Below are 26,487 nucleotides of genomic sequence, written 5' to 3' on the forward strand. Positions count from 1 at the left end.
GCCTTATGGCCCCCGATCGGAGTGGAAAGCTTTAATCCATTTCAAGTGCCCCTGCTTAATACAAGTATTCTGCTGGCTTCAGGAGTTACGGTAACTTGAGCCCACCATGCCTTAATAGAAAATAATTTTGATCAATGCCTTCAGGGGCTTCTATTTACTGTATTGCTGGGGCTATATTTTTCATTTCTTCAAGGGTTGGAATACATAGAAGCCTCGTTTACTATTGCGGATAGAATCTATGGGTCTACATTCTTTTTAGCGACAGGTTTTCATGGTTTACATGTACTTATTGGTACTATTTTTCTTATAATTTGTATCTTACGTCACGCTAAGTGCTACTTTTCTCCCCAACATCATTTCGGGTTTGAAGCTGCAGCTTGATATTGACACTTTGTTGATGTTGTCTGATTGTTTCTCTATCTTTCTATCTACTGATGAGGTGAATAGGATCTTTCTAGTATAAATATTATACTTGACTTCCAATCAAGAGATCCTGTTAGGGAAAGATAATTATTTTAATTTGATTAAGAATTTTTATGCTTGTTTTTATTATATTAACCCTCGGAATGTTTGTGAATAAGAAAGTCTCTCTGGATCGCGAAAAGAGTTCACCATTTGAATGCGGATTCGATCCTTTGAATTCCTCTCGTACCCCCTTTTCTATTCGGTTCTTTGTTATTACTCTAATTTTTCTTATTTTTGATGTAGAGATTACTTTACTCCTACCTATAGTATATTTGAATATGTCTTCACCGACAACCTACCTGATTATCTTCTTTACTTTCATCCTTGTTGCGGGGGTATTTTATGAGTGAAAGGAAGGTGCCCTAAGATGAATTAAATAATCATTAACTTTATCAAAGACACTTTATTCAGGAGAATAGTTTAAATAGAACATTGGGTTTGCATCCTAAAAGAGGGATCTTCCTTCTCTCAGAGTGAGAATTGATGTTATCAAATCCAGTTTCGACCTGAATTTAGGCCTTTCGGCCCCCACTCTTTAGCAGAAGCTAATTGATAGCGCTTCATTGTTAATGAAGAGGAAGGGATGACCCCTGTTAAGAGGCAGAAAGAAGGATGGGAGCTGCTAACTCTTCAACCGGGTAGTTAAATTCTACTCACTGCCTATTTATATAGTATATTTAATACGATGCATTTTCAATGCATAAATGGATAAATATCCTTTAAATATTTCCAGGAATCATCCACCCCAACATCTTCAGTGTTGTGCTCTTATTAAGCTATAGAAATATATAAATAGTGTGAATAATAAAGAAGATAGGATAAGTACCTTATATGGAGAGGAGGTTAGGAACGAAAATAAAGATGACCCCCGTAAGCTATTATGATAGATTAATGACGGTCCCGCTTCTTCTACCCAACCACAATCACCCTCATGATAGAGGAGTTCACCCATAAGTAAAGGTATGAAGCTTGTTCGCCCTGTAATGAATGGTAAAAATATTATTCTACTTACATAATGTCTTAGGCTTAAACTAAATGATTTGACAAAGTAAGGTAAAATCACCCCTACTGTAATAAGGGAGAGGAGGAGAATCTTTTCAAATGGACCTAAGATGATTCTTACGTCCCCCAGAAAACATCAATAGAAGATATACCCCCCTATAACAGCCCCCCAATAAAGAACAAAAAGAGGAGTTAGGTAGTCCCCCTCTTCGTCCCTGTATTGACAGCTTAAATTATAATTATAGGAGCACAAACATATTATCGCAATTCGTGAAGAGTAAGTTCTTGTTAGAAGACATGAAACTAATATAAGTACACTAGGAAATAATATATACAGACTCTCTGAAGATTCAATAATTAGGTCTTTTGAAAAGAAACCCGATAAATATGGGAACCCTATTAATCTAAGAGAGCAAACTAAGATAATATAGCTAGTGTAGGGGAGTATCCTGGATACCCCTCCTATACGACGTATATCTTGTACCCCTAGCGAATGAATTACGACCCCCGAACATATAAAAAGAAGAGCCTTAAAAAGTGCATGGGCAAAAAGATGAAAATAACAGAATAGACTGAGCCCTAAGCCTAGAGAAAATATTATTACTCCTAGCTGGCTTAATGTAGATAACGCAATTACTCGTTTTAGATCGTTTTCTCCGAACGCAGCCAGGCCTGAAAAAAAGGAAGTTAAGGCCCCCATGACAACGAGTAAAAAACACCCTCTCTCTTCAAATGAGGGAGACAAACGAATTATCAAATAGATCCCGGCTGTCACTAGTGTGGATGAATGGACTAGGGATGAGACAGGGGTAGGAGCCGCCATGGCTGCTGGTAACCATGCAGAAAAAGGTAGTTGAGCTCTTTTGGTAAAAGAAGATAAAATGAAGAAAAGCATAATTGATAAAGAGAAGTATCTTAAGAATATATAGTCCCAGCTCTTAGAGTAAAATATTAGCCCCAATGACCATAAAATTAATACATCACCTACTCGATTTCTTAAAATAGTAATTATTCCTCTAGAGGAAGAATTGTAATTTTTGTAAAATATGATTAATAGATATGAAGTGATGCCTAACCCATCTCAACCTAATATTAATCTTAATCCATCCGAAGATATAATCAACAGAACCATAGATGAGATGAATCCTAATATTATGTATATAAAACGATTAACAAAAGTTTCACCTCTCATATAATAAGAAGAATAAATTATAACTTGAGAAGAGATTAAGAGAACTAAGAAGATGAATGATAGTCTTAGCCAATCAAAGCACACTTGATAATCCAAATGCAAAAAGGATACTTTTAATAAGTAGATTTCATCTGATAGGAATAATAAAAATGAGCAACAAACACTTATTACTCCGGTAAATAGTAAGATGTAACCTGATACAAAATATAACAATACTGTCAGAGATGACTCTCCTTTAGTTCCACAAACTAATATTCTCTTTAAACTATAACAGTAGACGAAAATTAAAGTCAGTAACGGAATCAGATGAGCTCTTCCGATTATATATTCCTTTAAGTTGTATTCTAATCAGCTGAAGATATACAATCTCTCCCCGTGACTTGTACTAGAGTATAAATAAATACAATAACAAGATGAAAGAAAACATAGGATTCCAGATAGGCCTACTACTATTCAGTCTAGACTAAATACACCGATAAAAAAATATATTTCGGAAAAAAAGTTAAGTGAGGGGGGTAATCCTATATTCAAAAAGCTAAGACTGAGTCATCAAAAACATAAATATGGAAAAAGAGAGATTATTCTACGGGTAAGAAGGAATCTGCGACTTCAGATGCGCGCATAAAATAGATAGCTTAAGTAGAATAATCCAGAGGAACAAATCCCGTGAGATACCATTATTAAAATTGATCTTATGTTGGTGTAAGTACAAGATATAAGTATACCTAGAATGACGAATGATATGTGAGCGACGGAGGAATAAGCAATTAAGGATTTGACATCAGATTGGCGTAGACAGATCAAGCAGCTGAAGATCCCGCCTATTAAGCAGACCCCTATTAATGTTGTTTCTCTATAAATATTTAGTACTTGTACTAAATAGAGGCCGTAACCCCCTAGCTTGAGGAGAATAGCGGCTAATACTATAGAGCCGGTTACTGGGGCCTCTACGTGAGCCTTAGGTAATCAAATGTGTGCAAAATAAACTGGGAGTTTCACTAGAAAAGAAAGGATGGCTAGCAAGAAGATTATCTTGTCTATGAAATTACCCCAAAATTGTAAGAAGGACGACGAATAAATACTCGTGTGAGCAATGATGATAAAGAGTAGAGGTAAAGAGGATAGTAGAGTATAGAATAAGAAATAATAGGAAGCAGGTAGACGCTCTGGCTGGTAACCTCACCCGAGGATTAAAATAATTGTGGGAATTAGAGAGCACTCAAAGAAGACGTAGAATAAGATGAATGACTGCGTAGTAAACGTGAGTCACAGGAGGACAAACAAGCTTACAAGAATAGTTCTATAGCTTAATGGTCAACTTGGCTTTAATCTGATAACTATTAAAAAGAAAATACCTGAAGTCAATGTTAAAAGAATAATTCCCCACTCTAGATGGAATTCTGATATTAACTTGTATATTAATATTAAGTATATTAAACTTGAGGTAAAGAACCACTTATTCATTTAGGAATTGTACTTGATCTGATCCTGACGAACGTACTAATGATACCAATACTGATAATCCTAGAGCTCCTTCACAAACTGTGACTCTAAGAAAGATGAATGCGTTAATCATTCTCATATAGTTTGAATATACCAATAATCTGAACAATAAAAGAATGAGAAATTCTAATCTCAATAGAGTTACTAGGAGATGTTTGTTTCTTGAAGAGAAGATTAGTAATCCTAAAGAAAGTGATAGGTAAATTATTATGATTGACTGAGTAATTAAAAAATAATATCGGTCTTGTAAACCGAATTTAGAGGAATCTCTCGGTCTTCAAAAGAGTTATTAACATCTTTAACTTCCAAAGTTAATATTTTTATTAAACTACCTTTTGACATCCTAGGATCTATCGTTGTTATTTCCATATTTATACTTCTAATGAATCATCCTCTTGCTTTTACACTCTCGTTGTTCGTTCAAACTTTATTGATTTGTGTTATGCTTAAAAATGTTTCTCTGTGAATTTCACTAATTCTCTTTTTGATCTTTCTAGGAGGGATTCTCGTAATGTTTATTTATGTGTCTTCGCTAAGAGCTAACGAGAAATTTGCTGTGGATTTAACGTCATTTATATGAGTGGTACCTACAATTGTCTTGTCTTTCTTAGTTTTAAATAAGAATTTCATGTTTATGAGCCCTTCCTCGGGCTACCTTTATCCTACCGATTTCGTGATCATCAATTTTAATGTTAATAGACTTACCATATTGGCCTACTCGTTTATAGTGGTATATTTATTTTTAGCACTCCTGCTGGTCATTGATTTTTTAAACAGTAATAAAAAGCCTTTACGGTCAATGATCTAGTGATTCCGTAATATTAGGAAATAAAATGTTATCTCTACGTAAGACGCAACCTACCCTTAAAATCATTAATTCTGCCTTGGTGGATCTACCTGTGCCGGCCAACATTTCTATTTGATGAAACTTTGGGTCTCTCCTGGGCCTCTGTCTTCTTATTCAAATTGTTACTGGACTTTTTTTAGCGATGCATTACACGGCGAGAGTAGACTTAGCTTTCTCTAGAGTGGCCCATATTTGCCGAGATGTCAACTACGGTTGGCTGCTCCGGACTGTCCACGCCAATGGTGCCTCTTTTTTCTTTATTTGTATTTATTTTCATATTGGCCGAGGGATGTATTATGGTTCTTTTCATTATTTCGAGACATGAATGACTGGAATTGCTCTTTTGTTTCTTGTGATGGCCGCTGCTTTTTTAGGGTATGTTCTCCCGTGAGGTCAAATGTCCTTCTGGGGAGCGACTGTAATTACAAACTTAGTATCTGCCGTACCTTATATTGGTAACGATGTAGTACAATGGTTATGAGGGGGGTTTGCTGTTGATAATCCCACTCTGACGCGATTTTTCACTTTTCATTTCTTGATCCCCTTTCTGGTGGCCGGTCTGACAATAATTCATCTTTTATTCCTTCATCAAAGAGGTTCGAATAACCCCCTTGGAATTAACGCTAACTTAGACAAGTTACCGTTCCACCCTTATTTTACCATTAAGGATACCGTGGGGTTTATAGTCCTTATCTTTTTTCTTGTGACTCTCTCCTTAACTAGACCCTATCTTCTGGGGGACCCAGATAATTTCATTCCTGCTAACCCATTGGTTACCCCAGCTCATATCCAACCGGAATGATATTTTCTGTTCGCATACGCTATTTTGCGGTCTATTCCTAATAAGCTAGGAGGGGTAATCGCCCTTGTCTCTTCTATTCTTATTCTTGTGTCCCTTCCCTTTACATTTAAGCCTAAGTTTCGAGGTCTTGAGTTTTATTCTGTAGCCCAGCCTTTGTTTTGATCCTGAGTGTCAGTCTTTTTACTTCTAACATGGATTGGGGCACGACCTGTAGAAGACCCCTATATTTTTCTGGGACAGATTCTTACATGTGCTTACTTCTCATATTTTGTGTTTACTCCGATTGTTATTAATTTGAATGACAAAATTGTCTAATTAGACCCCTTGGCCGATTAAAGCATCTGTTTTGAAAGCAGAATAAGGTTGATTATACAACCAGGGGTCTTTATTTTTAACCCCCTTGAGAAAGGCTTCAGTAAAAACACAGGAATATTAAAGATGTAGGTAAAAGACTTTTCCAGCATAAATGTATCAGGTTATCATAACGATAGCGGGGATAAGAGCCGCGTCTCCATAGATAGGAGTACACCACTAAACAAAATATGAGGAAGCTTATAGACCCGAATACTACACTAAATAGTAGAGATATGAAAAGAATGCTAGCGTATTCTGATAATATAATTAGAGCGAAACCGACTCCTATGTATTCTGTATTGAAACCCGACACTAACTCGGATTCACCCTCAGCTAGATCGAAGGGTGTTCGATTAGTCTCTGCCAGAATTGTGATAAATCAGCACAATCCTAGAGGGAGACATAGGTATAAAGGTCACCCTACGTAAGAGGATTTCACTAGGTACCCTTCTAGATCGAGCTTTTTAAATAACATTAAAGGAGAAAGGATGATAATAATCAAAGATACCTCATAGGAGATGGTCTGTGCCCCTGCGCGAATTCTTCCTAGCAAAGAATACTTAGAGTTAGAGGACCAGCCTGCAACCATAATTCTGTATACTCTCACTCTCATTGCACAGATAACTAATAGGAATGATAAATTGAATTTTGCACCGTAAGAGATAAATGGGACTAGAGTTCATAAGAAAAAGGAAAGGAATAGACTGAACACAGGAGCAACGAGGTACGGTATGAAATTGGAGACAAGAGGAAGTGAGACTTCCTTACAAAATAATTTGACCCCATCAGAAAAAGGTTGTAGGATCCCAAGAAAGCCGACTTTATTTGGACCCTTACGTAACTGAATGTAACCCAAAATCTTTCGTTCTAATAGTGTTAAAAAAGCAACTGAAACTAAAACCATAACTACTTGTAAAAAAATAAAATAGATCATTTAAGCTAGTGCTATCAACTAAGGTCTCCTTATGAATAGATCCTAAATCTAACGCATTTGTCTGCCAAGCTGACATAAAATCTCAAGAGGTCCTTTCGTACTATCATGAGTGGATTTGCCTTGGGGGTAGAAACTAACCTGGCTTACGCCGGTCTGAACTCAGATCACGTAGGGGTTTAACAGTCGAACAGACTGCCTCTCTAGGCTGCTGCACCGAGTAGGGTCCCTGAACCAACATCGAGGTCGCAAACTCTTTTGTCGATTTGAACTCTCAAAAAGAATTACGCTGTTATCCCTAAGGTAACTTGGTCTTTATTCATCTAAGGATCAATGGTCATTTATTGATGTGTTTATGTTGTAAGTGTTTATTCTGTTCTTACCGTCGCCCCAACCGAACATTGTTTTACTCTGTCTAATTACCTACCGCAAGACAAAAGAATTAAATGTAAAGATCTATAGGGTCTTATCGCCCTCCAAGTACATTTAAGCTTTTTCACTTAAAGATTAACTTCAATTTAATCGAAGAGACAGACCATCTCTCGTCAAACCATTCATTCCAGCCTCAAATCAAAAGGCTAATGATTATGCTACCTTCGCATGGTCAGTATACCACGGCCCTTTAATTCATCAGTGGGCAGGCTCGACCTCCCAAAGTTGAGAGGCGATGTCTTTGTTAAACAGGCGGAGATGAGTTTTGCCGAATTCCTTTGGGATTTTGTGAGGAACATTGTGTTAAGTGTATTTATAGTTCTACTAATTCTATCATTGTGATTGCTAAATTTATGTAATTAGCATCGGCTAGTCTTAATTAATTATTTTGAAATTATCATTTTAGTAACAATGGTTATTAAACCAAGGCAACTTTTAAGCCTAATCATGTTTTTCTTGATATTATAATATAATTTTTTCTAGAGCTCGTCCCCTAGAAAATCTTCCTTGCGGAGTACCCTAAAGGAGTATTCTGCCAACCAGATATAAAGGTACGAAATATTTTTCACAACGATATTGGTCTTGAAGAGATTTATGAAACAATCATCTTTAACCAATATAGATCACCTTGTTTCGGGATTCAGCAATAAAGATTGAAATTTAATAAACCCTGATACAAAAGGTACAAACAATAACTTCTTTGTAATTAGTAGACTTTCCTTTTCAGTACTTAGACCTTGAATAAATTCGATTCTTTTACTAATGTAATATTGTTTTAAATAAATTTGTAAATAAAGATTTAGAGAGCACTCTCAAGAGTATCTTTTTAGTGTAAGCAAAATGTTTATTCAAACTCCCTCCCTCTTTCAAGATACACCTTCCGGTATACCTACTTTGTTACGACTTATCTCTTCGGACAAGAGAGCGACGGGCGATGTGTACATTTCTCAGAGCCTCCTTCAGGTTGATAGGCCTTACTTCTAAATCCACCTTCTTCTCCATGATAAAATGAAAGTTCCGTTTAAGTTCTTATTGTAACCCACCCTCTCCCGGACATAAGCTACACCTTGATCTGATTTATTGGCCTAAGCAATTAAGAGCAGTTATTTATTTAATCCCCTAAACGACGGTATATAAGCTGTTTTACAAGAACGGGTCGGTTGTCTCGTGGATTGTCGTTTATGGGGCAGGTTCCTCTAGTAAGTTTAGAAACCGCCAAATTCTTTAGGTTTAAATAATACTACCCAGGTTAATTACAGATGAACTAATAGGGTATCTAATCCTAGTTGTTTGGCCACCTAAAGAGTGCTTTATTCAAACTAATGGAGAATAAATGCAAATTTCACCCTTATTGATCTAAAATATACTTGTCCCAAAGCTCCTCTATTCACCTAAAATATTTGCTCTAGGGCCTTGTATGACCGCGGATGCTGGCACAAAGTGGTCCCCCTATCTTTTCGTTCGCTATACCTAAGAAGTAGGCAATAATGTCAATCACTGCACTTCTAACCTATAATGATATCTTGCATATGACTCGTAGAAAGAGTAAATAAACTAGCTAGAATCAAACTTTTACTGCTGGATGATGGGATGAGAACGACCGGATAGAATATAGAAATGATATTGTAGCGGAAAATAATAATAACGGACAAAGAAGTAAGATAATAGCTATTTACTGATTTGAGTGTGTTTAAGAATGAAGCTTGTGACTACGAATAATGGGAGATCAGATGTATAAGGTCATTGAAAGCAGTCACCCCGGCGAGCGACCGAAACCCATTATCTAGCCGCCATGAAGAGTGAAATATCTCCTCGATAACCTTATTTAAATGTAGAAAATACTCTAGACGTTGCTGCAGGTGTCTGAAATAAGAGATAAATAGTGTGGATAACTAATACATCAGGTATATTGTATGATTTAAAGTGACTACTTGTTTGGTTGTTAAATCTTGTCTGTCTAGATAATTACCTCATTACGATGAAATAAGTGAAAATGGATATGAATGATGAAGTTAACAGAATTGGACTTTTATTGATTACGTGTAAATATGAGTAAAATTGGAATTTATTTAAATACTTGCGTTTACTCATTTATGATTGTGACGATGATAAAAAAAAATAAAAAGGTTAAATAGGGAATTAACCCACCCCTAAATACCTAAAATTACCATATAAATGATACTTACCTATACAACCCCACGCAACTAACAACTAGACTTGACGACCATTTAAAGGAGAACGGATGGTGGAATATGGTACACGATAACGTATTTTATGAAATGTAGATTGATGAGATAATATGTTTAGATACGTAGGCCTACCTCTAAGACAAGGCCCCCCCCCCCCCTCAGACATGTAGGCATAGACCTACATGTCTGAGGAGGGGCCTTGTTAAAGAGTCAAGCCTACGTGCATACATATAATTTAATGTTAGTTTATATAACGTCCTGTATAGTACATTCACCGCTCTTTTATTAGAATAATAAAAGAGCGGTGAATGTACGTTATTTATATCATTTATATAATATTAAATTTTATTTAAACCCTCTTAAGAGGGTTTCTAAAATAACCTAGAGATATTGATTTATATTTATCCTGGAAGATTTGGTGTTCCAGGATAAATAAAATCATTATCTCATCTAATACAACCCTCTTAAGAGGGTTTAAAAATTTAATAAAGTTATAAACTTATTTGTAGTATTTTTTGTCCTAACACTAAGTGTTAGGACAAGGAAAAAATACTACGGATAAGTTTATATTTAATTAAATGTAACTATAATAGGATATTATTTGTTTTATTTTATATCATTATAATGACGTTCTATATAGGTTGAATTGTTTCAAATTGAAAATTAAAAACCCCGTAAAATCGTTAAAAATCAGCTTAAAGTTTACGTTTAGGGAATTTTGTGACCCCATTTTACACGTTTAATGCTAGGATTCTCGATATTTACCTCAAAACCAGCCTTTTTCAGGATCTTGCCTTTAATCCTGTAAAAAAGCAAATTAGCCCACCTCAAATTTTTCTTTAAAAAAAATGTAAAATAAATAATTTTATTCTATTTCAGCGAGAGAGGACGGCAGCAATCTGGGTTATCTCCTGTGAGGAGATAACTCAATATAGATTGATCTCCCCAATAAGTTGAGGGAACGATAATTTTATCTTTTTGAGATGAGTACCAAGGATCTGATCCTGTTCCTAATCTCGGGTATAAACGTAATAGTTGATTAGAGAAAGAATTATATGTTTGATAAGAGTCTGATATTGTCTACTGTTAAAAAAGGATAGAGTTATTTTATTTAGATTAACCTGGAAGAAGAACTCCCTCCCTCGTTACGCTTCAGTTTGAAGCATAATCTCGGGGGGGGGGGGGGGTTCTTCTCTCCCAGGGGTGTTAAAGAGTAAGCTAAATTAAGCTACTGGGCTCATACCCCAATGATAGAGTAATCTCTCTTTAAATGATTAAGTGATTATGCCTATTTTTTTCTTATATTCTTATAGTGTCCTCCCACTCTTGGTTAGGTTTGTGGCTTAGTATAGAAATAAATTCTTTAAGCTTTATCCCTATCATAATCGAAGAAAGAAAACAAAATAGATTAAAATATTTTTTAATTCAGTCAGTAGCCTCAGTCATCTTTTTAGCGAGTATTCTGAATCAATCCTTTTCATTCTTAATTCCTTTTGCCCTGTTAATTAAGATTGGTGCGGCCCCGTTCCATATATGATTAGTAAGTATTTCTAAATCTATATCATGAAAGGTTTTATCCCTTTTAATAACTTTTCAGAAAATTGGGCCTCTTCTTGGACTGGCTATACTACAATTCACAAATTCTTTTTTCATTTTTATTAGAGCATTTATTGGCGGATTAGGTGGGATTAACCAATCCAACCTTCGGCTGATTATAGCGTTTTCTTCCGTTAGACATCTATCTTGACTAATAGTTAATATAAGTAGATTTTTCTTGATATTAGTTTATTATGTGACTTACTTGGCTATTCTATATTTTGCTGTAATTTTATTACAGCAAAGGGGTATGTACTCCCTCGCCCAAATGAATAGTAATGCTAGATTAATTTATAAAGCTTCGATTTCATTTAATCTTCTCTCTTTAGCCGGGTTACCCCCATTCCTGGGATTTTTTATTAAATGAATATCTCTGGAAATAAATATTTTATCCCCCCTTCTTGTGTTAGCCCTTGTTGTGTCTTCATGTTTCTCAGTCTATTTTTATTTTAAGATTGCTATGAGATCTCTTTTATTTCCCTCAGAGGTAAAGTCTAAGAAAATAGAGATCCCGGGTATTCTATCAATAGGGTTTAATATTTTTCTTCCTCTATTCTTTTTGTAAAGCTTTAAGTTAATTAAACTACCAGCCTTCAAAGCTGGAAATAAGATGTTCTTAAGCTTTAATAATTTACTTTAATAATTTACTTTAATATAGATGAGGGTATTATCTACATAATTACAGTATCAACGTAATCCTTTTTATCAGGCACCTCATCTCTTCTTATTATATATGAAATGTAAATTTCTCTTTAAGAATCAAAATCTTACGTGCACAGAACACTTATATACACATCACCCTGCTTACAATAAAATAATTTTTAGTTAATTAGGCCCGGGTTAGAAACAACTCAAGATTTGCAATCTTGTATTTTTTTTAAACTACTGAGCCGTAAATTAATCATAGTAAAGGGAATAATCCTTAACTAAATTTACAATTTAGCACCTATAATCGGCCACTTTACTTATGCAACGTTGATTTTATTCTACGAATCACAAGGATATTGGAACTTTATACTTTATTTTTGGGGCTTGAGCAGGTATAGTCGGGACTTCTTTAAGAATGCTCATTCGAGCGGAGTTGGGTCAACCAGGTTCCCTGATTGGCGATGAACAAGTATATAATGTTATTGTGACAGCTCATGCATTTATTATAATTTTTTTCATGGTTATACCAATCTTGATTGGGGGATTTGGTAACTGGCTAGTACCCATTATATTGGGGGCCCCGGATATAGCATTTCCCCGGTTAAATAATTTAAGATTTTGAATACTTCCACCATCCTTGACTCTTCTCTTGGCCAGATCTATAGTTGAGAGAGGTGCAGGAACTGGATGAACAGTTTATCCCCCTCTATCCTCAGCCATTGCCCATGCCGGACCTTCTGTAGATTTAGCTATTTTCTCGCTTCATTTAGCTGGAGTTTCCTCTATCTTAGGGGCTGTAAATTTTATTACTACTATCATTAATATACGACCCCAGTCAATATCTATTGACCGTATACCTCTCTTCGTTTGAGCAGTAGGAATCACCGCCGTTCTTCTCCTTTTGTCACTTCCAGTCCTAGCGGGGGCTATTACTATACTGTTAACTGATCGTAACTTAAATACTTCTTTCTTCGACCCCGCGGGTGGTGGGGATCCCATCCTTTATCAACATTTATTTTGATTTTTTGGCCATCCTGAAGTGTATATTTTAATTTTACCTGGATTCGGGATAGTGTCCCACATTATTAGCCAAGAAAGAGGTAAGAAGGAAGCATTTGGTACATTAGGTATGATTTATGCTATACTTGCAATTGGTATTCTTGGTTTTGTTGTCTGGGCTCATCATATATTTACTGTGGGAATGGACGTGGACACTCGAGCTTATTTTACTGCTGCAACTATGATTATTGCAATTCCTACGGGGATTAAGATTTTTAGATGAATCGGAACTTTACACGGGACACGACTTACTATAACTCCATCTATGCTGTGGGCCCTAGGATTTGTATTTTTGTTTACTGTGGGAGGGCTTACAGGAGTTGTCCTGTCGAACTCTAGAATTGATATTGTTCTCCATGATACTTATTATGTAGTTGCCCATTTCCACTATGTTTTATCAATGGGTGCTGTCTTTGCTATCATAGCAGGATTTGTACATTGATTTCCTCTAATGACCGGATTAAGAATGAATCAGTTTCTTCTTAAGGTACATTTTTTTATTATATTTTTAGGAGTAAACTTAACTTTTTTCCCTCAACATTTCTTAGGTCTCGCTGGAATGCCACGTCGTTACGCAGATTATCCAGATACATATGCTTCATGAAATGTAATTTCTTCATTAGGGAGAGTTATATCTATAATTGCTACATTAATATTTATTTTTTGTATTTGAGAGGCCATGATCGCTAAACGAATTAATATTTTTTCACTTAATTTAAGATCAAGTGTGGAATGGAATCATCCCCATCCGCCTGCCGATCACTCCTATGAAGAAATTACTATAATCTCTACATTTTAAAGTGGCAGAAACATATATGCATTGGATTTAAGCTCCAAAGATGGGTACCCCCTTTAAAAGTGTCTCAATGATTCCAACTAGGTTTACAAAATGGGAATTCACCTCTCATAGAACAACTTATTTTTTTCCATGACCATGCTTTACTAGTGGTAATCTTAATTACTTCTCTTGTAGGCTTTTTCTTAGCTGCATTGTTTTCTAATAAATTTCTCCATCGTTATCTACTTGATGGCCAGGCAATCGAGACGGTTTGAACCGTTATTCCTGCTATTATTTTAGTAGCTATCGCCCTTCCTTCTATTCGTCTTCTCTATTTAATTGATGAAATTCATAACCCTGCCTTGACTATTAAAGTAACGGGGCATCAGTGGTACTGATCCTATGAATACTCTGATTTTGACGATATTCAATTTGATTCATACATAATCCCTTCAAATGAACTTTCTACCGGTATATATCGTTTGCTTGATGTAGACAATCGTATGCCAGTGCCCTATAATCAAGCTATCCGTCTGATGATTACTTCAGATGACGTTCTACACTCATGAGCTGTGCCATCTCTAGGTATTAAGATGGATGCAGTCCCAGGCCGGCTTAATCAGTCCAGACTTCTAGTGAATATACCCGGAGTATTTTATGGACAATGTTCCGAAATTTGTGGATCTGGACATAGTTTTATACCTATTGTGATTGAAGCTGTTGGAGAGAGAGACTTTCTAAAGTGACTTGAGTTACAAATTTCATAGGGTGGCTGAAAGTCAAGCGGTAGCCTCTTAAGCTCTCTTATGGTAATTACCCCCTGTGGTACAGAGACTTAGTTTATTAATAAATATAAGGTTGTCAACTTTAAGAAGCCGATGGCAGTCTCTTATTCCTCAAATGATACCACTTCCTTGAATTATGGTTTTCCTTGTCTCTATAGCTTTACTATGAGCTATTATAACTATGGTATTTTTCCTCTATCAACCCCGTTCAGTTTCTTCTGCTAAAGGCTTCTCTGATCGAACTGTTTACTTAAATTGAAAATGATAGCAAACCTTTTTTCAGTATTTGATCCGACTTCCTCTTTTTTATCCAACTGATTAAGAATACTAATCCCACTTTTGTTTATAGTAATATCTTTCTGATTGATTCCTTCGCGACCTCAATTTTTGGCTAAGAGAGTTTTAATGGGATTAAATCGGGAGATGTCCCTCCTTATAGGCCCAGCAAGATTTGGTGCCAATATCCTAGTTATTGCCCTTTTCTTATTTATTTTATTTAATAATTTTATTGGTTTATTCCCTTATATTTTTACCGCTACTAGACATTTAGCAGTTACCTTAAGACTGGCAGTTCCTCTGTGAATCTCTTTTATTCTATATACTTGGATTAAGGAGACAACGAATGCTTTAGCCCATCTTGTACCTTTAGGAACACCGGCACCTTTAATACCTTTCATGGTATTAATTGAAATCATTAGAAATATGATTCGGCCTATTACACTCTCTGTCCGTCTTGCGGCTAATATAATTGCCGGCCATCTCCTATTGACTCTTTTAGGGGCTCAAGGTACCCTGGAAAATTTATATGTTACTTCAATTGTAGTATTTTCACAGATTATCCTATTAATGTTGGAATTCTCTGTAGCTATTATTCAATCTTATGTTTTTATGACTCTAATGACTCTCTATGCAAGAGAATAATGAATCAATTAAATCACCCGTATCATTTGGTTAATATTAGACCTTGACCCCTAGCTACCGGAATAGGAGCTTTTGCGATGACTTCTGGACTTGTCAAATGGTTTCATTCATTTGATAGAATGCTATTTTTTACAGGATTAATAACAATCATATTTGTTTCGTATCAATGATGACGAGACGTATCACGAGAAGCTACTTTTCAAGGAATACATTCAACGAAGGTCGGATTTGGGTTGCGATGGGGAATAATCCTATTTATTATCTCTGAAGTTTTCTTTTTTGTCTCTTTCTTTTGGGCATTTTTTCACAGAAGTTTGTCGCCAAATATTGAAGTTGGGGCCTTATGACCCCCGATCGGAGTCGAAAGCTTTAATCCATTTCAAGTGCCCCTGCTTAATACAAGTATTCTGCTGGCTTCAGGAGTTACGGTAACTTGAGCCCACCATGCCTTAATAGAAAATAATTTTGATCAATGCCTCCAGGGGCTTCTATTTACTGTATTGCTGGGGTTATATTTTTCATTTCTTCAAGGGTTGGAATACATAGAAGCCTCGTTTACTATTGCGGATAGAATCTATGGGTCTACATTCTTTTTAGCGACAGGTTTTCATGGTTTACATGTACTTATTGGTACTATTTTTCTTATAATTTGTATCTTACGTCACGCTAAGTGCTACTTTTCTCCCCAACATCATTTTGGGTTTGAAGCTGCAGCTTGATATTGACACTTTGTTGATGTTGTCTGATTGTTTCTCTATCTTTCTATCTACTGATGAGGTGAATAAGATCTTTCTAGTATAAATATTATACTTGACTTCCAATCAAGAGATCCTGTTAGGGAAAGGTAATTATTTTAATTTGACTAAGAATTTTTATGCTTGTTTTTATTATATTAACCCTCGGAATGTTTGTGAATAAGAAAGTCTCTCTGGATCGCGAAAAGAGTTCACCATTTGAATGCGGATTCGATCCTTTGAATTCCTCTCGTACCCCCTTTTCTATTCGGTTCTTTGTTATTACTCTAATTTTTCTTATTTTTGATGTAGAGATTACTTTACTTCTACCTATAGTATATTTGAATATGTCTTCACCGACAACCTACCTGATTATCTTCTTTACTTTCATCCTTGTTGCAGGGGTATTTTATGAGTGAAGGGAAGGTGCCCTAAGATGAATTAAATAATCATTAACTTTATCAAAGACACTTTATTCAGGAGAATAGTTTAAATAGAACATTGGGTTTGCATCCTAAAAGAGGGATGTTCCTTCTCTCAGAGTGGGAATTGATGTTATCAAATCCAGTTTCGACCTGAATTTAGGCCTTTCGGCCCCCACTCTTTAGCAGAAGCTAATTGATAGCGCTTCATTGTTAATGAAGAGGAAGGGATGACCCCTGTTAAGAGGCAGAAAGAAGGATGGGAGCTGCTAACTCTTCAACCGGGTAGTTAAATTCTACTCACTGCCTATTTATATAGTATATTTAATACAATGCATTTTCAATGCATAAATGGATAAATATCCTTTAAATATTTCCAGGAATCATCCACCCCAACATCTTCAGTGTTGTGCTCTTATTAAGCTATAGAAATATATAAATAGTGTGAATAATAAAGAAGATAGGATAAGTACCTTATATGGAGAGGAGGTTAGGAACGAAAATAAAGATGACCCCCGTAAGCTATTATGATAGATTAATGACGGCCCCGCTTCTTCTACCCAACCACAATCACCCTCATGATAGAGGAGTTCACCCATAAATAAAGGTATGAAGCTTGTTCGCCCTGTAATGAATGGTAGAAATATTATTCTACTTACATAATGTCTTAGGCTTAAACTAAATGATTTGACAAAGTAAGGTAAAATAGCCCCTACTGTAATAAGGGAGAGGAGGAGAATCTTTTCAAATGGACCTAAGATGATTCTTACGTCCCCCAGAAAACATCAATAAAAGATATACCCCCCTATAACAGCCCCTCAATAAAGAACAAAAAGAGGAGTTAGATAGTCCCCCTCTTCGTCCCTGTATTGACAGCTTAAATTATAATTATAGGAGCACAAACATATTATCGCAATTCGTGAAGAGTAAGTTCTTGTTAGAAGACATGAAACTAATATAAGTACACTAGGAAATAATATATACAGACTCTCTGAAGATTCAATAATTAGGTCTTTTGAAAAGAAACCCGATAAATATGGGAACCCTATTAATCTAAGAGAGCAAACTAAGATAATATAACTAGTGTAAGGGAGTATCCTGGATACCCCTCCTATACGACGTATATCTTGTACCCCTAGAGAATGAATTACGACCCCCGAACATATAAAAAGAAGAGCCTTAAAAAGTGCATGGGCAAAAAGATGAAAATAACAAAATAGAGTGAGCCCTAAGCCTAGAGAAAATATTATTACCCCTAGCTGGCTTAATGTAGATAACGCAATTACTCGTTTTAGATCGTTTTCTCCGAACGCAGCCAGGCCTGAAAAAAAGGAAGTTAAGGCCCCCATGACAACGAGTAAAAAACACCCTCTCTCTTCAAATGAGGGAGACAAACGAATTATCAAATAAATCCCGGCTGTCACTAGTGTGGATGAATGGACTAGGGATGAGACAGGGGTAGGAGCCGCCATGGCTGCTGGTAACCATGCAGAAAAAGGTAGTTGAGCTCTTTTGGTAAAAGAAGATGAAATGAAGAAAAGCATAATTGATAAAGAGAAGTATCTTAAGAATATATAGTCCCAGCTCTTAGAGTAAAATATTAGCCCCAATGACCATAAAATTAATACATCACCTACTCGATTTCTTAAAATAGTAATTATTCCTCTAGAGGAAGAATTATAATTTTTATAAAATATAATTAATAGATATGAAGTGATACCTAGCCCATCTCAACCTAATATTAATCTCAATCCATCCGAAGATATAATCAACAGAACCATAGATGAGATGAATCCTAATATTATGTATATGAAACGATTAACAAAAGTTTCACCTCTTATGTAATAAGAAGAATAAATTATAACTTGAGAAGAGATTAAGAGAACTAAGAAGATGAATGATAGTCTTAGCCAATCAAAGCACACTTGATAATCCAAATGCAAAAAGGATACTTTTAATAAGTAGATTTCATCTGATAGGAATAATAAAAATGAGCAACAAACACTTAATACTCCGGTAAATAGTAAGATGTAACCTGATACAAAATATAACAATACTGTCAGAGATGACTCTCCTTTAGTTCCACAAACTAATATTCTCTTTAAACTATAACAGTAGACGAAAATTAAAGTCAGTAACGGAATCAGATGAGCTCTTCCGATTATATATTCCTTTAAGTTGTATTCTAATCAGCTAAAGATAAACAATCTCTCCCCGTGACTTGTACTGGAGTATAAATAAATACAATAACAAGATGAAAGAAAACATAAGATTCCAGATAAGCCTACTACTATTCAGTCTAGACTAAATACACCGATAAAAAAATATATTTCGGAAAAGAAGTTAAGTGAGGGGGGTAATCCTATATTGAGAAAGCTAAGACTGAGTCATCAAAAACATAAATATGGAAAAAGAGAGATTATTCTACGGGTAAGAAGGAATCTGCGACTTCAGATGCGCGCATAAAATACATAACTTAAATAGAATAATCCAGAGGAACAGATCCCGTGAGATACCATTATTAAAATTGATCTTATGTTGGTGTAAGTACAAGATATAAGTATACCTAGAATGACGAATGATATGTGAGCGACGGAGGAATAAGCAATTAACGATTTGACATCAGATTGGCGTAGACAGATCAAGCAGCTGAAGATCCCGCCTATTAAGCAAACCCCTATTAATGTTGTTTCTCTATAAATATTTAGTACTTGTATTAAATAGAGGCCGTAACCCCCTAGCTTGAGGAGAATAGCGGCTAATACTATAGAGCCAGTTACTGGAGCCTCTACGTGAGCCTTAGGTAATCAAATGTGTGCAAAATAAACTGGGAGTTTCACTAGAAAAGAAAGGATGGCTAGCAAGAAGATTATCTTGTCTATGAAATTACCCCAAAATTGTAAGAAGGACGACGAATAAATACTCGTGTGAGCAATGATGATAAAGAGTAGAGGTAAAGAGGATAGTAGAGTATAGAATAAGAAATAATAGGAAGCAGGTAGACGCTCTGGCTGGTAACCTCACCCGAGGATTAAAATAATTGTGGGAATTAGAGAGCACTCAAAGAAGACGTAGAATAAGATGAATGACTGCGTAGTAAACGTGAGTCACAGGAGAACAAACAAGCTTACAAGAATAGTTCTATAACTTAATGGTCAACTTGGCTTTAATCTGATAACTATTAAAAAGAAAATACCTGAAGTCAATGTTAAAAGAATAATCCCCCACTCTAGATGGAATTCTGATATTAACTTGTATATTAATATTAAGTATATTAAACTTGAGGTAAAGAACCACTTATTCATTTAGAAATTGTACTTGATCTGATCCTGACGAACGTACTAAAGATACCAATACTGATAATCCTAGAGCTCCTTCACAAACTGTGACTCTAAGAAAGATGAATGCGTTAATCATTCTCATATAGTTTGAATATACCAATAATCTGAACAATAAAAGAATGAGAAATTCTAATCTCAATAGAGTTACTAGGAGATGTTTGTTTCTTGAAGAGAAAATTAGTAATCCTAAAGAAAGTGATAGGTAAATTATTATGATTGACTGAGTAATTAAAAAATAATATCGGTCTTGTAAACCGAATTTAGAGGAATCTCTCGGTCTTCAAAAGAGTTATTAACATCTTTAACTTCCAAAGTTAATATTTTTATTAAACTACCTTTTGACATCCTAGGATCTATCGTTGTTATTTCCATATTTATACTTCTAATGAATCATCCTCTTGCTTTTACACTCTCGTTGTTCGTTCAAACTTTATTGATTTGTGTTATGCTTAAAAATGTTTCTCTGTGAATTTCACTAATTCTCTTTTTGATCTTTCTAGGAGGGATTCTCGTAATGTTTATTTATGTGTCTTCGCTAAGAGCTAACGAGAAATTTGCTGTGGATTTAACGTCATTTATATGAGTGGTACCTACAATTGTCTTGTCTTTCTTAGTTTTAAATAAGAATTTCATGTTTATGAGCCCTTCCTCGGGCTACCTTTATCCCACCGATTTCGTGATCATCAATTTTAATGTTAATAGACTCACCATATTGGCCTACTCGTTTATAGTGGTATATTTATTTTTAGCACTCCTGCTGGTCATTGATTTTTTAAACAGTAATAAAAAACCTTTACGGTCAATGATCTAGTGATTCCGTAATATTAGGAAATAAAATGTTATCTCTACGTAAGACGCAACCTACCCTTAAAATCATTAATTCTGCCTTGGTGGATCTACCTGTGCCGGCCAACATTTCTATTTGATGAAACTTTGGGTCTCTCCTGGGCCTATGTCTCCTTATTCAAATTGTTACTGGACTTTTTTTAGCGATGCATTACACGGCGAGAGTAGACTTAGCTTTCTCTAGAGTGGCCCATATTTGCCGAGATGTCAACTACGGTTGACTGCTCCGAACTGTCCACGCCAATGGTGCCTCTTTTTTCTTTATTTGCATTTATTTTCATATTGGCCGAGGGATGTATTATGGTTCTTTTCATTATTTCGAGACATGAATGACTGGAATTGCTCTTTTGTTTCTTGTGATGGCCGCTGCTTTTTTAGGGTATGTTCTCCCGTGAGGTCAAATGTCCTTCTGGGGAGCGACTGTAATTACAAACTTAGTATCTGCCGTACCTTATATTGGTAACGATGTAGTACAATGGTTATGAGGGGGGTTTGCTGTTGATAATCCTACTCTGACGCGATTTTTCACTTTTCATTTCTTGATCCCCTTTCTCGTAGCCGGTCTAACAATAATTCATCTTTTATTCCTTCATCAAAAAGGTTCAAATAACCCCCTTGGAATTAACGCTAACTTAGACAAGTTACCGTTCCACCCTTATTTTACCATTAAGGATACCGTGGGGTTTATAGTCCTTATCTTTTTTCTTGTGACTCTCTCCTTAACTAGACCCTATCTTCTAGGGGACCCAGATAATTTCATTCCTGCTAACCCATTGGTTACCCCAGCTCATATCCAACCGGAATGATATTTTCTGTTTGCATACGCTATTTTGCGGTCTATTCCTAATAAGCTAGGAGGGGTGATCGCCCTTGTCTCTTCTATTCTTATTCTTGTGTCCCTTCCCTTTACATTTAAGCCTAAGTTTCGAGGTCTTGAGTTTTATTCTGTAGCCCAGCCTTTGTTTTGATCCTGAGTGTCAGTCTTTTTACTTTTAACATGAATTGGGGCACGACCTGTAGAAGACCCCTATATTTTTCTGGGACAGATTCTTACATGTGCTTACTTCTCATATTTTGTGTTTACTCCAATTGTTATTAATTTGAATGACAAAATTGTCTAATTAGACCCCTTGGCCGATTAAAGCATCTGTTTTGAAAGCAGAATAAGGTTGATTATACAACCAGGGGTCTTTATTTTTAACCCCCTTGAGAAAGGCTTCAGTAAAAACACAGGAATATTAAAGATGTGGGTAAAAGACTTTTCCAGCATAAATGTATTAGGTTATCATAGCGATAGCGGGGATAAGAGCCGCGTCTCCATAGATAGGAGTACATCACTAAACAAAATATGAGGAAGCTTATAGACCCGAATACTACACTAAATAGTAAAGATATGAAAAGAATGCTAGCGTATTCTGATAATATAATTAGAGCGAAACCGACTCCTATGTATTCTGTATTGAACCCCGACACTAACTCGGATTCACCCTCAGCTAGATCGAAGGGTGTTCGATTAGTCTCTGCCAGAATTGTGATAAATCAGCACAATCCTAGAGGAAGACATAGGTATAAAGGTCACCCTACGTAAGAGGATTTCACTAGGTACCCTTCTAGATCGAGCTTTTTAAATAACATTAAAGGAGAAAGGATGATAATAATCAAAGATACCTCATAGGAGATGGTCTGTGCCCCTGCGCGAATTCTTCCTAGCAAAGAATACTTAGAGTTAGAGGACCAGCCTGCAACCATAATTCTGTATACTCTCACTCTCATTGCACAGATAACTAATAGGAATGATAAATTGAATTTTGCACCGTAAGAGATAAATGGGACTAGAGTTCATAAGAAAAAGGAAAGGAATAAACTGAACACAGGAGCAACGAGGTACGGTATGAAATTGGAGACAAGAGGAAGTGAGACTTCCTTACAAAATAATTTGACCCCATCAGAAAAAGGTTGTAGGATCCCAAGAAAGCCGACTTTATTTGGGCCCTTACGTAACTGAATGTAACCCAAAATCTTTCGTTCTAATAGTGTTAAAAAAGCAACTGAAACTAAGACCATAACTACTTGTAAAAAAATAAAATAGATCATTTAAGCTAGTGCTATCAACTAAGGTCTCCTTATAAATAGATCCTAAATCTAACGCATTTGTCTGCCAAGCTGACATAAAATCTCAAGAGGTCCTTTCGTACTATCATGAGTGGATTTGCCTTGGGGGTAGAAACTAACCTGGCTTACGCCGGTCTGAACTCAGATCACGTAGGGGTTTAACAGTCGAACAGACTGCCTCTCTAGGCTGCTGCACCGAGTAGGGTCCCTGAACCAACATCGAGGTCGCAAACTCTTTTGTCGATTTGAACTCTCAAAAAGAATTACGCTGTTATCCCTAAGGTAACTTGGTCTTTATTCATCTAAGGATCAATGGTCATTTATTGATGTGTTTATGTTGTAAGTGTTTATTCTGTTCTTACCGTCGCCCCAACCGAACATTGTTTTACTCTGTCTAATTACCTACCGCAAGACAAAAGAATTAAATGTAAAGATCTATAGGGTCTTATCGCCCTCCAAGTACATTTAAGCTTTTTCACTTAAAGATTAACTTCAATTTAATCGAAGAGACAGACCATCTCTCGTCAAACCATTCATTCCAGCCTCAAATCAAAAGGCTAATGATTATGCTACCTTCGCATGGTCAGTATACCACGGCCCTTTAATTCATCAGTGGGCAGGCTCGACCTCCCAAAGTTAAGAGGCGATGTCTTTGTTAAACAGGCGGAGATGAGTTTTGCCGAATTCCTTTGGGATTTTGTGAGGAATATTGTGTTAAGTGCATTTATAGTTCTACTAATTCTATCATTGTGATTGCTAAATTTATGTAATTAGCATCGGCCAGTCTTAATTAATTATTTTGAAATTATCATTTTACTAACAATGGTTATTAAACCGAGGCAACTTTTAAGCCTAGTCATGTTTTTCTTGATATTATAATATAATTTTTTCTAGAGCTCGTCCCCTAGAAAATCTTCCTTGCGGAGTACCCTAAAGGAGTATTCTGCCAACCAGATATAAAGGTACGAAATATTTTTCGCAACGATATTGGTCTTGAAGAGATTTATGAAACAATCATCTTTAACCAATATAGATCACCTTGTTTCGGGATTCAGCAATAAAGATTGAAATTTAATAAACCCTGATACAAAAGGTACAAACAATAACTTCTTTGTAATTAGTAGACTTTCCTTTTCAGTACTTAGACCTTGAATAAATTCGATTCTTTTACTAATATAATATTGTTTTAAATAAATTTGTAAATAAAGATTTAGAGAGCACTCTCAAGAGTATCTTTTTAGTGTAAGCAAAATGTTTATTCAAACTCCCTCCCTCTCTCAAGATACACCTTCCGGTATACCTACTTTGTTACGACTTATCTCTTCGGACAAGAGAGCGACGGGCGATGTGTACATTTCTCAGAGCCTCCTTCAGGTTGATAGGCCTTACTTCTAAATCCACCTTCTTCTCCATGATAAAATGAAAATTCCGTTTAAGGTCTTATTGTAACCCACCCTCTCCCGGACATAAGCTACACCTTGATCTGATTTATTAGCCTAAGCAATTAAGAGCAGTTATTTATTTAATCCCCTAAACGACGGTATATAAGCTGTTTTACAAGAACGGGTCGATTGTCTCGTGGATTGTCGTTTATGGGGCAGGTTCCTCTAGTAAGTTTAGAAACCGCCAAATTCTTTAGGTTTAAATAATACTACCCAGGTTAATTGGAAATGAACTAATAGGGTATCTAATCCTAGTTGTTTGGCCATCTAAAGAGTGCTTTATTCAAACAAATGGAGAATAAATACAGATTTCACCCTTATTGATCTAAAATATACTTGTCCCAAAGCTCCTCTGTTCACCTAAAATATTTGCTCTAGGGCCTTGTATGACCGCGGATGCTGGCACAAAGTGGTCCCCCTATCTTTTCGTTCGCTATACCTAAGAAGTAGGCAATAATGTCAATCACTGCACTTCTAGCCTATAATGATATCTTGCATATGACTCGTAGAAAGAGTAAATAAACTAGCTAGAATCAAACTTTTACTGCTGGATGCTGGGATGAAAACGACTGGATAGAATATGAAAATGATATTGTAGCGGGAAATAATAATAACGGACAAAGAAGTAAGATAATAGTTATTTACTGATTTGAGTGTGTTTAAGAATAAAGCTTGTGACTACGAATAGTGAGAGATCACATGTATAAGGTCATTGAAAGCAGTCACCCCGGCAAGCGACCGAAACCCATTATCTAATCGCCATGAAGAGTGAAATATCTCATCGATAACCTTATTTAAATATAGAAAATACTCTAGACGTTGCTGCAGATGTCTAAAATAAGAGATGAATAGTGTGGATAACTAATACATCAGGTATATTGTATGATTTGAAGTGACTACTTGTTTAGTTGTTGAATCTTGTCTGTCTAGATAATTACCTCATTACGATGAAATAAATGGAAATGGATATGAATGATGAAGTTAACAGAATTGGACTTTTATTGAATACGTGTAAATGTGAGTAAAATTGAAATTTATTTAAATACTTGCATTTACTCATTTATGATTGTGACAATGATAAAAAAAAATAAAAAGGTTAAATAGGGAATTAACCCGCCCCTAAATACCTAAAATTACCATAAAAATGATACTTAGTTATACAACCTCACGAAACTAACAACTAAACTTGACGACCATTTAAAAGAAGAACGGATGGTGGAATATGGTGTATGATGACGTATTTTATGAAATGTAGATTGGTGAGATAATATATTTAGATACGTAGGCTACCTCTAAGACAAGGCCCCCCCCCCCCCTCAGACATGTAGGCATAGACCTACATGTCTGAGGAGGGGCCTTGTTAAAGAGTCAAGCCTACGTGCATACATATAATTTAATGTTAGTTTATATAACGTCCTGTATAGTACATTCACCGCTCTTTTATTAGAATAATAAAAGAGCGGTGAATGTACGTTATTTATATCATTTATATAATATTAAATTTTATTTAAACCCTCTTAAGAGGGTTTCTAAAATAACCTAGAGATATTGATTTATATTTATCCTGGAAGATTTGGTGTTCCAGGATAAATAAAATCATTATCTCATCTAATACAACCCTCTTAAGAGGGTTTAAAAATTTAATAAAGTTATAAACTTATTTGTAGTATTTTTTGTCCTAACACTAAGTGTTAGGACAAGGAAAAAATACTACGGATAAGTTTATATTTAATTAAATGTAACTATAATAGGATATTATTTGTTTTATTTTATATCATTATAATGACGTTCTATATAGGTTGAATTGTTTCAAATTGAAAATTAAAAACCCCGTAAAATCGTTAAAAATCAGCTTAAAGTTTACGTTTAGGGAATTTTGTGACCCCATTTTACACGTTTAATGCTAGGATTCTCGATATTTACCTCAAAACCAGCCTTTTTCAGGATCTTGCCTTTAATCCTGTAAAAAAGCAAATTAGCCCACCTCAAATTTTTCTTTAAAAAAAATGTAAAATAAATAATTTTATTCTATTTCAGCGAGAGAGGACGGCAGCAATCTGGGTTATCTCCTGTGAGGAGATAACTC

At 35.6% G+C, this 26,487-nt stretch overlaps 6 protein-coding genes and 3 pseudogenes across 6 annotated transcripts; 4 read left to right on the top strand and 5 right to left on the bottom strand.

The window, feature by feature from the left end:
* Positions 1-1,182: 1,182 nt before the first annotated feature.
* On the bottom strand, positions 1,183-4,235 carry LOC130626885 (NADH-ubiquinone oxidoreductase chain 5-like). The gene is given in 4 exon segments (XM_057441348.1): positions 1,183-2,924; positions 3,024-3,044; positions 3,843-3,907; positions 4,137-4,235. Coding segments are annotated over 4 exon segments (1,890 nt in total). The 3' UTR covers positions 1,183-1,219.
* Positions 4,236-4,516: 281 nt separating this feature from the next.
* Positions 4,517-6,126, top strand: LOC130628266 (cytochrome b-like). Its single transcript, XM_057441436.1, is given in 1 exon segment — positions 4,517-6,126. A coding segment is annotated over 1 exon segment (720 nt). The 5' UTR covers positions 4,517-5,406.
* A 40-nt stretch (positions 6,127-6,166) lies between these two features.
* Positions 6,167-7,099, bottom strand: LOC130628250 (NADH-ubiquinone oxidoreductase chain 1-like). Its single transcript, XM_057441435.1, is given in 1 exon segment — positions 6,167-7,099. A coding segment is annotated over 1 exon segment (897 nt). The 3' UTR covers positions 6,167-6,202.
* Positions 7,100-10,987: 3,888 nt separating this feature from the next.
* On the top strand, positions 10,988-11,878 carry LOC130626440 (NADH-ubiquinone oxidoreductase chain 2-like). Its single transcript, XM_057441325.1, is given in 1 exon segment — positions 10,988-11,878. A coding segment is annotated over 1 exon segment (891 nt).
* A 486-nt stretch (positions 11,879-12,364) lies between these two features.
* Positions 12,365-13,191, bottom strand: LOC130628282 (uncharacterized; annotated as a pseudogene).
* Positions 13,192-14,707: 1,516 nt separating this feature from the next.
* On the top strand, positions 14,708-15,504 carry LOC130626456 (ATP synthase subunit a-like). The gene is given in 1 exon segment (XM_057441326.1): positions 14,708-15,504. A coding segment is annotated over 1 exon segment (660 nt). The 5' UTR covers positions 14,708-14,844.
* A 1,490-nt stretch (positions 15,505-16,994) lies between these two features.
* On the bottom strand, positions 16,995-20,077 carry LOC130626917 (NADH-ubiquinone oxidoreductase chain 5-like). The gene is given in 3 exon segments (XM_057441350.1): positions 16,995-18,766; positions 19,685-19,749; positions 19,979-20,077. Coding segments are annotated over 3 exon segments (1,869 nt in total). The 3' UTR covers positions 16,995-17,061.
* Positions 20,078-20,357: 280 nt separating this feature from the next.
* Positions 20,358-21,998, top strand: LOC130628314 (cytochrome b-like; annotated as a pseudogene).
* A 46-nt stretch (positions 21,999-22,044) lies between these two features.
* Positions 22,045-22,941, bottom strand: LOC130628298 (NADH-ubiquinone oxidoreductase chain 1-like; annotated as a pseudogene).
* Between the last annotated feature and the right edge of the window lie 3,546 nt (positions 22,942-26,487).

Source organism: Hydractinia symbiolongicarpus, chromosome 2 (assembly GCF_029227915.1).
Source record: "Hydractinia symbiolongicarpus strain clone_291-10 chromosome 2, HSymV2.1, whole genome shotgun sequence".
In the NCBI taxonomy this organism is placed as follows: Eukaryota; Metazoa; Cnidaria; class Hydrozoa; order Anthoathecata; family Hydractiniidae; genus Hydractinia; species Hydractinia symbiolongicarpus.